At 35.6% G+C, this 12,511-nt stretch overlaps 1 protein-coding gene across 21 annotated transcripts in view; it reads left to right on the top strand.

Moving 5' to 3' along the window:
* Positions 1–12,511, top strand: part of MEF2C (myocyte enhancer factor 2C) — a 169,360-nt gene that overhangs the window by 69,342 nt on the left and 87,507 nt on the right. For 14 of the 21 annotated variants that reach the window (XM_027038432.2, XM_027038487.2, XM_053224794.1 and 11 more), the window contains one exon: positions 6,010–6,205. In XM_027038432.2, coding sequence (XP_026894233.1) covers positions 6,152–6,205 — 54 coding nt within the window. In that variant the 5' untranslated portion in view covers positions 6,010–6,151. Of the gene's footprint in view, positions 1–2,695; positions 2,881–2,940; positions 4,186–6,009; positions 6,206–12,511 lie in introns of those variants that run through there. The other 7 variants (XM_027038439.2, XM_027038501.2, XM_027038421.2 and 4 more) reach the window with 5 other exon arrangements.

Raw genomic sequence — 12,511 nt, 5'->3', positions numbered from 1 at the left:
TTGTATAACACGACTTTTGTTTTATGCCTCAAAACTGAAGCAATCTTACAAGTAGTAGGTCATGTCTGCAGTGCTGCTGTGTACCCACTTTGCATACAGCACCACACCTAGTGCTCGTAGCCATCCTGCACGTCAAGAAGTTTGTTCCCAGCTTGTTGTAGGCAAGAGCAAACAACAAGCTCAAGTTCAGACCTGAGCCTCCTGACTCCAAAATTCTTTCCACTTCGACTTCAGGTTGTGAGTTACTTTTATTCCATATATGAGATGCTATATAAATATGACAGAGGATTAAATGAGGTTGTCAACTTGCTTCTGTATAAGCAGAAATATGAAAATATTCTCAGGAATAGTCATTAAAACTAGCAACTGAAGAAAATACATACCTGAGAGGTGAAAATCTTAAATTCATTAATCAACTGAGTTACCGGCTCCTCTGATGTGCCTGGCAGTGGGGTAGATAATGTGATTACGAAAGTGACACGAAACAGAGTTGGCCCACAGATGTTGAAGAAGACAGGCAATTTCAGTTGTGACAAGTGCTACAAAGAAAGGCATGGTGCTGTGAGTCCTAACGGGGGATTTGTTGTGATCATGAAAGGATGGAGTGCTTCCTGAGGAGGTGAAATTAGAGCTAAGACAAAAAGGAGAGGAAGAAGTTAAGGGGGCACAGAGGGGAAGGTGGAGCATTCCAGGCAGGGGGGGATTGCATATTCAAAGGCCCTGTGGTAGGAAGGAGTGTGGCATGTATGAGGAACTGACAGTTGACATTATTATTTGTATGTGACACTATGTTACTGAGACTTGGTGACAATTCCAAATTCCATCATATTGCCACTAAATTGAAATAAATTGAGAAGATAACTTTGTATTTGGCATGATGGTATGTATCCAGAGGTAAATAATAGTGGTTTTTTAAGTACCCTTAGGAAGGTAAGTTTTGACTATGTGTCTTTAAAATGAAATCAGCTAGCATTCATAGCTAGGGTAATACAACATCATAAATTTACTTCAAGAGACATGGAATGACTTTCAGGACCAAGGAAGTATTCCCCAACTCTTAGGATATAACATAGTTGAATAACAGTGAGAATAATAATAATTGTTACGTCTTTCGAAGTTCAAAATACCTCTTAAGCAGAAAAAAAAGTAAAAGTTCTACTTGTTCATTTTAACCAAAATATAGTTACATGCCTCATATGTCTTTCAAATATGTCATAAAGGAGAAAGTTAAATGTATCTCTATGTACCATAATAAGCAAAGTTTCCCACTTCAAATAATAATGAATCATTTACTTATTTGAATTACTAATACCAGGCTTGCAGCAACTGGGCTTAAGATCATTTTCATCTCGTACTCAGCATCCGGTTTGTGTTTATATGACAGTATCATTTTTTGTTGGACATAGTGTGCTTGGTTTTCAGCCTTTAGTTTTTATAAAACTCTGTATGAAGATGCTAGTATTAGTGAAAATGTAAGACAGTGAAGAAGTTATTTGCTAATATGAGTAAAAGAAAACCAGAATTCTTTGCAGATTGACATCACATATTTTAATGTTTGATCATTTTTCATAGGTTGTTTTTATTTAAGTGACTGCATTGTGCTTATTGTAGCAAAATACATGCTTTGCAAAGATAAGTTTAGCAGAAGAGAATTAATTTCTTCCCACATCTTTTAATGTGGCATGGCAGTCTCACTCTACGATCAAAACACATAACTGAAGGTTGTGTTTAATTTCTAAATCAAAGTGTTGTGGGAAGATGATTGAAATCTGAAGATGACTCAGATCCACTTGATATGTGGTTTTCTTCCTACAGAAACCTTATGGTAGACTGCCATTTCCATGTTAGAAGGAACCTAATAGCGATGAGATTAAAATAAATAGTTTCATTATATACTGAAAGTTTATGTTAGTTTCTTTGGTTCTTACTCTGAATTTTTTGGACAACTTTGAGAACTGCAATAACATAGTCATCTATTCCCCCCACTCACTATATCTTTTTTTAAACTATGGTTGCAAAGAAGTAATGTGTTTTACTAACAAACATTGATTTTTTTTTTGTTTTTTGGACAGCTTTTGTGATTCTATTTTTTACCAAAAATATAATTTATCCAATTGGCTCTTTGTCTGTATAGAATTCTTCATTTGCCTCGAAGGGTAAATTAAGATTATACGGCTGCATTAGCTGTGTCAGATGACTTCTGCGAGACATAGTAAATGGTAATTGTGATGTATCTCCTCCTTGACCAAAGTGAATTCGTTTTCTTGTTCTTATTCCTTAAAGCAATCATACAAAAGATGAAACTAGACCTGAAATGGATTTTTCTTAGGTGCTTTAAAAATAGAAATACAAAATTGTGTCGCCATGTCTGCGTTTCTGTCATTGTCCCTTATCTGAACCTCTCAAAGGCCTCTCTGTGTGTGGCATGCAGCACGGCACACTCAGACAGTTCTGCTCAGAGAAGGAAGTGAAGAGTTTTGGTTCCCATTTTACACTTCTGGAACAGTTTAGGGAAGGAAGCACCTTTACACCTTTTATTGTTCGTGGTTGCTGACATCATATCCTTCCCCGACCAGTCTGTGCGTGTTTCCTGCCATTCTGTCAAGATTCTTCTGTGTGAAGGGGAGGGATTTTGTGGGAGGGAGGGAGAGAGGGAGGAAGAGCGCAAAAAAGAGTTAGGCTGGGAAGGGGGGAGGCGGTGTGTGTCACTCAAGGGAACTTGTTTGTAAATGAGAGAGCTGGGGTGGGAGAAGGATCTTTAGCATCTGTCCACAAGATATTCTTCTCTACTTGGGTCTCAAAACCACTCTGCCTTCATCTGTCTGCTTATGCCAAACTCAAAGTGAACAGAAGCCTGCCATAATGAAGTTCCCCTTTTTAGTAAGCAGCTTGATTTTATTTTTCTTATATTTAGGTTGACAAAAAGAAAAAAAAAAATGCAGAAGACTGTAACTCCATAGAGTGTAACTGTGGTAGAGCGTTTCTTTTTCTTCTTCTTTTTTTAATTACTGATTGTTTCTCTGTGGCTCTGTCATTTTCCAAGAATGCTTCTTTCATGTGGAGAGAAGTTAGCAGCAGGGCTGCTGGAATTATTTTAAGCTTATGGTTGATTGTATGTAATGAAAGTTCTCAGCATAACTTGAAATTCTGCTACACGGAGTTTAGCGATTCTCTTCTTCGTATACATACAAAACAGTTTTAAAAGCTACTAAACTTACGTAATCTCTTTCTCAGCCTCTCTAGGCCTCCTACAAATTAATACTCGAAACCGACTTTGCAAAATAATTTTTGCATAAAAATCAGCTTAGAAAAATAGTTATGCTAAGAAAACAACTCCTGAGCTATTGTTGACCTTCCTAACTCTGAATTTTTACTGGCAGCCCTGAAACGTGGTGATCCATAATCAAATGTTCTAAGCCACATCTTGTGACATATTTTACTTCGTGAAAACGTCGCATCATCACTGCGTAGTAGTCTGCATGTGTACATAATATCAGATTTCGTATTTTAAAAATGTTCAGCAGGCAAGACTTCAAGAAATACTCATTTTTATGGAAAGCAGGAAAATATCTTAATTTTTACTGAAATTTAAGCTTGTTTGTCTTTACCTTGCGTATTTCAAAAGAGAAAACATATCCAGTGGTGTTCTAACCATTTTATATACATGTTTGATATATGCATACAAATTTTCTCAGGCAAAATATTTCCCATCCTTTTTCACTAATTAAAATCCCTGCCCTGCTCTTTTTCAAAAGTGTCTCTCATTTCAAAGTTGTGAAATATGGGGTGGTGATATGTAGGAACTCTTCTAAGTTTGGCTCTGGAGGAGCGCTCCCTCTGCCTTTCTGAAGAGACTTTTCTCCTGGGATGTTTCTCTGCTTGTTTGGTTATTTGTATTTTGAAACCAGGATCTGTAGAAGTTCTCGTCTTCCCCGCCTTGTCACCACACTCTAATCTGTTCACCCTGACCTTCCACCTTAAAGTGAATAAGCGCTTAGGCAGGCATAGTCCTGTAAGCCGATAGTGCCACCGGCCTCAGCTAAACGAAAAGAAAGGAAATTGTCCCATATGCATTTGCTGTGGATTCATGGGTTGGCTTTTCTGTGATAGAGGAAGCCTGTTTGTCTCTTTGGGGTCTTGCACATGCAAGGGAAATATCAATCTAACGTACCACTGGCTTCTAAGGTAAGACTATGGGAAACACAGGAAAGTTGCCCAGTTGAGTGATATTTAAGACTGTTTCTAAAAATAGATAGATGGACAGTGTTTGGCAACAGCGAATATATAATGCAATTGTGCTTCATGAATGTTTTCTATTGTAATGTGATTTTAATGTGTTATTATAGCTAACTTTTTCATGTGTATTTGTCAAATGTGTGTTGTTTATATAACTCTTTAAAACTTTTGAACTACTTCCAACATTTAAAATTACCACTGGAGTTTTTGATGAGCACTGTGTGGTCATGATGTTACTCAACATATATAGTATTCTCAGAGGCACAACTGAGCCGCAGTTTCGTAGAAAGGCATTGGGCAAAGGAGAATGGATGGTCTTAGTATTTAAGCAGCGCTTAATCCACCAGAACTAATTATATCATAATAGCTTCTGCAATTAGATAACCACAGAAAATTTTAATTTAAAGAAATTTACTCAAGGTGATAAAGAATTTAGAAATTAAATTAAAGAAATCAAAAGACAGCTGATGATCAGACCAAGTGTATAACAGCTTTCCTGTTCCGATAACTTTGAATTGGAGCCAAATAATCTATTAAATAGCCAGGACATTGGCTTAGCATTACATAATACATGTGGGAATTTTTCAGGTCCCTTGTCAGACACCAACTAAAACAGGGAAATTCTGAGCCATGTGTAAAGTAGTTGCATTCTCTGACATAAGACTGGATAGGATAATTGGAGCTGTTGCTTGCAAATGAAGAATCCATTGTGGAATGCTTTCTGGTTAACTTCCACATTTCACGGCAATTTATTTTCATTACTTTCAAATATTTTCAGATATAATTTAAAACAAAGTAAAATACATACTTTTAATACTCGGGTTCTCTGGGTTTATTTTATATTATGGATGATCCTTTCTTTAATTTTAATTCATGACCTAAAGATATCTAGTATATATAGAGTATCAGGCTTCTGTAATTTTGTATCTTACTCCCCAAAGACATATGATATGTCTTTTTAACATATTTAAATTTTGAGAACTGATGGCTTATTATAAAAAGTGTAGTTATAAAAAAAAAGTATCATTATAAATGGAGTAATACGCTAATTTTTTCCCACCATTTCTTTTCTGTGAATGATTATCTTTTTTGATTCTTGTGTTCAATATATAGCTTAAGGGCTTTCAAGAGGAAAAGGAGATCTCAGTGCTGATAGCTGCTTATTATGTAAGATTAAATATCCCATATTATTTTTACAGTGTTCTCATAGCAGTGACTTTTTAAAAATAAGATTAAAGGATTTAGATTTAAATTAGTTGACATTTACATATATCAAATAGCACTTTCATAATAGTCCATCCTATTTGCATAACGAGGGACGTTATCACCTCTGCTGTCAAAACACGAGATTGTTTTCCCTTCAGAAATGAATTAGCTGCCCTACTTAGCATACACAGGTACATAGAGGTTCATTAACTCTCTGATTCAGGTAATTTTTCATAATAGAAAGGTGAAAATAGTCACCTAATTTCATTAAAAAATATTAAGAAACTCGTTGCAAAAGATACATTTCAAGTGTTGGGCTTTAAAGTACAGTTTTTGTCATTTAAATGACTTGTTATATTACTTATGAGATTATTTTAACTGTAAAAACAAACTGTTCCTATTTGATATGCTCCTGCATGGGATATACCATGTGCTTTGAGTACATATTTTCATTCATTTGATTGGCTTACTTCCATATAGTTTTCTTTTTTAAAAAATTAGAATATGATAGTTCTTATGAAACTGGCTTTCAGTTAAAGTGGCATTTAATTTTTCTTTTTTGTCCAGCAGGAACGAATGCAGGAATTTGGGAACTGAGCAGTGCAAGTGCTGAAGAAGGAGATTTGTTTGGAGGAAACAGGAAAGAGAAAGAAAAGGAAGGAAAAAATACATAATTTCAGGGACGAGAGAGAGAAGAAAAACGGGGACTATGGGGAGAAAAAAGATTCAGATTACGAGGATTATGGATGAACGTAACAGACAGGTGAGTGGGTAGACTTTTTCTTGTATCATTATTTACATGGACTATTTATTACATTTCCCCCAGGTATATTAAAGGTACCCTGAAAACATTCCAAACTTGTGAGCATACATTGAGAAGTCTTAGTGAATTAAATGTGGCCAGTTTAAATGCTAATATTCTATCATATGTCAAGGGGGAAGAATCACCTTATCTGTTAGACAAATAGCTTATATGTTCATGATTATTCACTTTTTATTTCACAATAAATTTTGAACGGGAGCTATCCCTGTATAACATGAATAGCTTAATAATTAAGAGTTAATAAGCATAACATTGCTGCACTGCACGCATCATCAAACAAAGATATTCCTATATTCATGGGAACGAGGACTTTTGTGGTCATGCACTTAAAGTTTTAGGATATAGGCTTATAAAAATGGCTTTATTTGTATTCACACTAAAAGAGACTTTGAAATGTCTCCAAAATATTTAGCATTGTGCTGACAACAACCATAAACACCCTCACAAAATATTAGTAACTTAAAACATGTAGGCAAAAACTATTCATTAATTCATACCATTTTCTTTAAACCACGAATTTTATAAACAAAGAGGCAGATGATGTTACCATTTTTTTCTGCGAGTCCAATGATAATACTGTATACCATCAATTTGTTCTAAAGATTTTATATCTCTAAATGTTCTATTCGACAAAGACTTGTATATCATGAATATTTGTGATTTGACTATTTTCCTTCACACTTGGGGAGAATGCATTTGGTTAGGTGATACAAGGATAGTTGGGTGGTTTGTATGCATTCTAATGTTAACTAACAAATTGTAGTACTGCCAGATCCCAACCATTACAAATGGATAATGGAACTTGCAAAACTGGCATTCATTCCTTGACCATAGGAGAGAGGAATGTTTTGCCTGTTGCTCATTTATTCTGGGGAAAGTTAAGAGGATAGCCTTTGGAGATGCCCTCACCAGACTAATTTCCTCCAAATAAAGACACTCTGGTCTGTCTCCCCTTCTGTCTTCTTGGAACTGCAAGTGAGACTAGAACTGATTTCTGGTTTAAGTTTTTTTCTATGTTTTTTTTCCAGTTTTATTGAGACGTAATTGACATACATCACTCTATAATTTTAAGGCGTCCAGTGTGTTGGTTTGATTTACATGTATTGTGAAATGATTACCACAATCAGTTCAGCTAACATCCATCATCTCGTATAGATATAATAAAAGGAAAAAAAATAAGGAAACAAAGGACTTACTCTTAGCAACCTTTCTGTGTATCACACAGCAGTGGTAGCTGTAGTCATCGTGTTGTACGTTACAACCCTAGTACTTATTTATCTTGTAACTGGAAGTTTGTACCTTTTGACCACCTTCCTCCATTTCTTCTTCCCCCAACCCTCCACCTCTGGTAATCACAAGTCTGATCTCTTTGGGTGAGTTTGTTTGTTTTTTAGATTCTACATATAAATGAGATCACACAGTCTTTGTCTTTCTCTTTCTGACTTATTTCACTTAGCATAATGCCCTCAAGATCCCTCCATGGTGTTGCAAATAGTAGGATTTCCTCTTTTTTATGGCTGAATAACGTTCCATTGTGTGTATATGTGTGTGTAACAACTTATTTATTCATTCATCCATTGATGGACACTTAAGTTGTTATATGTGTAAATGATAATGAATACAAGTTGTTATTTATGCCATCAAAGCCAGTATGTCATTAAGAGATAAAGAAATTTTAGATTTCCAAGTTTATACTCCCTTAAATTATTATATTTAAGGTACATACACATGACTTGAACTATTTTTGGCTGAAAGTTGAGTTAAAGGATAAGTAAAGATTTTTGATGGATTTCTTCATTGTTTTTCTACACACTGTTTATTGCTATCGGTCAAGCCAAAAAGTAATAATTCTGTCAATATAAACGACAGTATTTTTTTGTTGGCTTACAGCTTGAAATTGAAATTAAGACTGAAATATTGAACACCATGTACCATTGACTGTTTAGATCCAGTTATTTGTACTAGAATCTATTTTGAGTGCTGTCAAAAATTATAGGAATTAGCACCTAATTTCATTGATAATACCAGGTAATTTTTAGGTTCATGAAATTCATAGTATCTTCCTTTTGCCTACAAAGAAAGGAGAAAATTTCTGCAGGTTGAATTCAAGAGCTTTCATTATGCTTTATAAAGGAACATAAAACTCACACAGGATGGAAGAATTTTAACACATACTTTTGAGCTAATAATCGAACATCTTATCTTAATTTATATATGCTGCGTCTATAGTTACTGTTACTCTCATCCATGTTAGAAGTCATGATAATTGTAGGAGAAGAAAAATTGTTTAAATTCACTTCAATTTAGATGACTTTTTTAATCCTGAAGATGAATTCCTTGGTTTTATTCTACAGAATTTCAGATCTGTGTAGTCTTCTCCAACCTTTAGGTATAGCAGGTCCTTCACTCATACTCTTGAATTGGTAGAAGTGAAAACTGCCATGTTTTAATGTATATTTCAATGATTATTTTAGTGGCTATTGACAGTCTCAGGCATCCATCTTATTTATAAATGTTTGTTATGTGCACCACTCACCTACTACGAGAGCGGACATGAAAGCTTACAAGATGTAGGTCACTTCTAATAATCACCACCACTAGCAAATCTGCAGGAGCCAATCATCCCAAGTGCGGAGGCTCCCCCAGCCTGGGCTTCCTTTAAACTTTGTGTTCACATGTGGAAAAGAAAAATGTTAACTGCTTTGCCCTTTTTGAAGCTTACCCCACTGCAGACTCCATAATAGAACCTCACACAATGGCTCACTGTCATCTTTTCTTAAAAGTAGTAAAAGCCCACTCTGCCATTGCAGGTGTTTATTTGGCTATACAGAGAACAGGGTGTGTTTTTACAGAATAAGAAGTAGAGACTTAAAAGTGTGAAATGAAATATTACAAAGCTGATGTATAAGTTGAATATCATTCAGAACTAACACTGCTGTAAAACAGCAGCGAACTGTTTAAAGTTAATTTTGCCCTTACTCTACCTTTCATGATGGAAGTAAGGAGAACTGTTAACACTCAGAAACTCCAGTTGTACACATAAAATAGTTTAGAGGAGGAAAAAATGAACAGCTCATTTTATTTTTAAAAATTTGTCCAGCGTTTCTGAGTTCATGAAAACTACTTATTTCTCAATTTCTTACTTAAACTACATACATTACTTAAGCGAGTATGTAAAAGTAAATAACATCATGAATTGTTAATTTGTCTTATAGAAATTTCCAGATAACTTAATAAAAGTAGCAGCATGTACCAAGAATTACGTATGTGTTATTTCATTTAATTCTTATTAACCCCACTTACAGGGGAATAATTCACTTATTTACTAAATCAACAAATATTATTAGATTGCAATATGCTTAGCATTAAGAATTCAGTGGTAAACCAGACGAATCTCATACAGCTTATCATCTGCCACAGAGGTCAGCAAAGTTTTTCTGTAAAGGGCCAGATAGCAAATATTTTTGGCCTTGTGAGCCATACAGTCTTCATCTCAACTACTCAGCTCTGCCCTAGTTGTGAAAGCAACCTTGGACAAATGTGTAAATGAATGAATGTGTCTATGAATAAAACTTTACTGACAAAAATGAGATGGGCTGTATATGGCCTGTGGGCCAGAGTTTGTGGATCCCTGGCTTAGTAGGATGAAGCAGACATGAGATTTGCAAATATATAATAAAAATGTTATAAATATGTGGTGTGAATGAAATTATCAAAGCGCTATCAAAGTATAACAAGAGGTGCTTTATTTAGATTGGGGATTGGATGAAAGGCCTCTCTGAGGAAATGCTAAAAGATGAGAACTAAAACATGAGTCAGAGTTAGGCAGGTGACAACATTCCAGATGGAACAATATATGCAAAGCTCCTTAAGAACGGAAAGAGCTTGCTAAGGAGCCAAGGGAAAGCTTGTGGAACTTGAGTCTGGTATGTATGACTTCGGAGAGATGAGAGAAAAGATTAGATGCTAGACAGGGCCCAGATCATGCAAAGCTTTCAAGTCAGAGAGTTAATACTAAGTGGTGGCCAAAATTTGGAGCCCACACCTTTCAGATTAAAAAAACAAAACAACGCATGCTTTTCTCAACCATGTCAGGCTACATCCTGTATAATATAATGGCTAAGAGCATGGTTTTATGTCTTTGCTTTTCCCAATGACATCATACTGCATCCAGTGTAACATAATGGTGAAAAGCATGGGTTTTAGACACACGAACCTAGCTGTGATCCCAATTCTGCCACATACTAGCCCCTCTGAGCGCATCTAACATATAATAAGCGCCCAATGAATGTACGTATTAGCTGTTCCTATTAAGACTCATGCTTTTTAAACCATTAGCTTTTATAAGTTAATGTGACCTCCATTAAAACAACTCCTGAGCTGTGTAGAACACTAAAGAGTGGTACCTGAACCTCATTTCAAGAAGGTTCTACCTTTTAAAGGCTATAAGGGAGCTGGAAGAAAAGTGGAGTAGAGCAGAGCAGGAGCACAAGAGGAGCCTTTGGAATCTCACAAGGGGTGAGAGAATCCTTTCAGAGCAGGAGTGGCTGATAGCAGAGGATGGCTTGTGGGCTGGAAGGAAAATCACAGACATTTGCAGGGCAGGGCTTGTGACAAGGATGAGAAGGAGTAGTTTTCTAAGTTCTATGCTTGCAGCACTTATTTTCAAATATATGTTACTGACCAAGTTATTTTGAACTACTTGTCACCATTTTTATCACTTCCAGCATCCACTTTATTCTAACACTACAATTTCAGTGTCTCCTTCTGCATTTCTTATTTTTACCCCCTAAGTACCTTCAGTAATCAGGCAATAATCTTACCCTACTTCATATAGTACCAGTAAATATGCTCCTGAAAAAAAAAAAAAAAAAAAACAGACTTTTAAAGTGAGTTTTACCCTTGTCTCACTCTTTTTACAAAAGCAGAATATACTTAGAAATCTGTTATATCTGTTGTATCAAGAAGAAAGATATACAAAAAATAAGCTTGTTTAACCTAAACCTGTTTATACTTGTATGTTTGTATTTTAAATTTTCAGTTTCCCCACTTTGAAATGATAGGAGAGGTAAATCCAAATGTATTTGTGTGACTTGTTATAAAAAGACATTTAAATATTTGAATAACTGTAAGGGAAAAATATTTGCCAAATAACACAGTCAGGACCTAATATAGTAAGCTAAGGGAAGAAGATTTTTAAAAGTCTTAAGTTCTCTTCCATCAGGTCTGGCACACTAATAGTTTTTGCCAGCAAACAAAATTTCATGTAATTATCAGTGCAATAACTGGAGCACAAATTAAAGACAATTAGCAACATTCTCCTCTTAATAGAACAAGAGAATCCCCTTATGACTAAAAGGAATTCAGAGATCATAGTTGTTAAATTTTCTAACTTTTTCTCTTTTCTTAGGTCCCTATGTCAGTTTCTTTTTTTTTTTTTATGTTTTTAATGTTTATTTGCCTATTTTGAGAGAGAGAGAAAGAGAGAGTGTGAGCAGGGGAGGGTCAGAGAGAGAGCTAGAGAGAATCCGAAGCAGGCGCCAGGCTGTCAGCACACAGCCGGACAAGGGTCTCTGTCCCACAAACTGTGAGATCATGAGCTGAGCTGAAATCAAGAGTCCGATGCTTAACCATCTGAGCCACCCAGTCAGTTTCTTCATATAACTTATAAATTATTTTAAATAGGCTCAGAAAAAAAGAACTCGGAGAAATATGTTCAGTGTAGATGCAACCTGTGAACAGTTTCTACATAAGGATGTTTTTAAACGAAATCTAATCTTTTTTAAAGTGAATAAAAGAGGGGCGCCTGGGTGGCTCAGTCGGTTGAGTGTCCGGCTTCGGCTCAGGTCATGATCTCACGGTTCATGAGTTCGAGCCCCACATTGGGCTCGGTGCTGACAGCTCAGAGCCTGGAGCCTGCTTCAGATTCTGCGTCTCCCTCTCTCTCTGCTCCTCCCCTGCTCACTCACTGTCTCTATCTCTCAAAAATAAATAAAGATTAAAAAAATTTAAAAAAATAATAAAGTGAATAAAAGAGATTTATTGATTTCATCAAATGACTCTCAAAAGAAACAAGCATTATTCCTTACGTTCTGCTACTTTCCACTATTTTAGGCTGTTCTTAGAATTTTAGCTAAAATTTCAGTGAAAATTGTACTGTAATGTTCCTTCAAGGTGATATCCAGAATGCCAGTAAATAAAAGGCTAATTACAGTTCTAAACCTGAGGGTAAAAACCTACTAACCT

The sequence above is a fragment of the Acinonyx jubatus genome, chromosome A1 (assembly GCF_027475565.1).
Source record: "Acinonyx jubatus isolate Ajub_Pintada_27869175 chromosome A1, VMU_Ajub_asm_v1.0, whole genome shotgun sequence".
Classification (NCBI taxonomy): domain Eukaryota; kingdom Metazoa; phylum Chordata; class Mammalia; order Carnivora; family Felidae; genus Acinonyx; species Acinonyx jubatus.
This window is presented reverse-complemented; position numbering and strand designations above follow the sequence as displayed.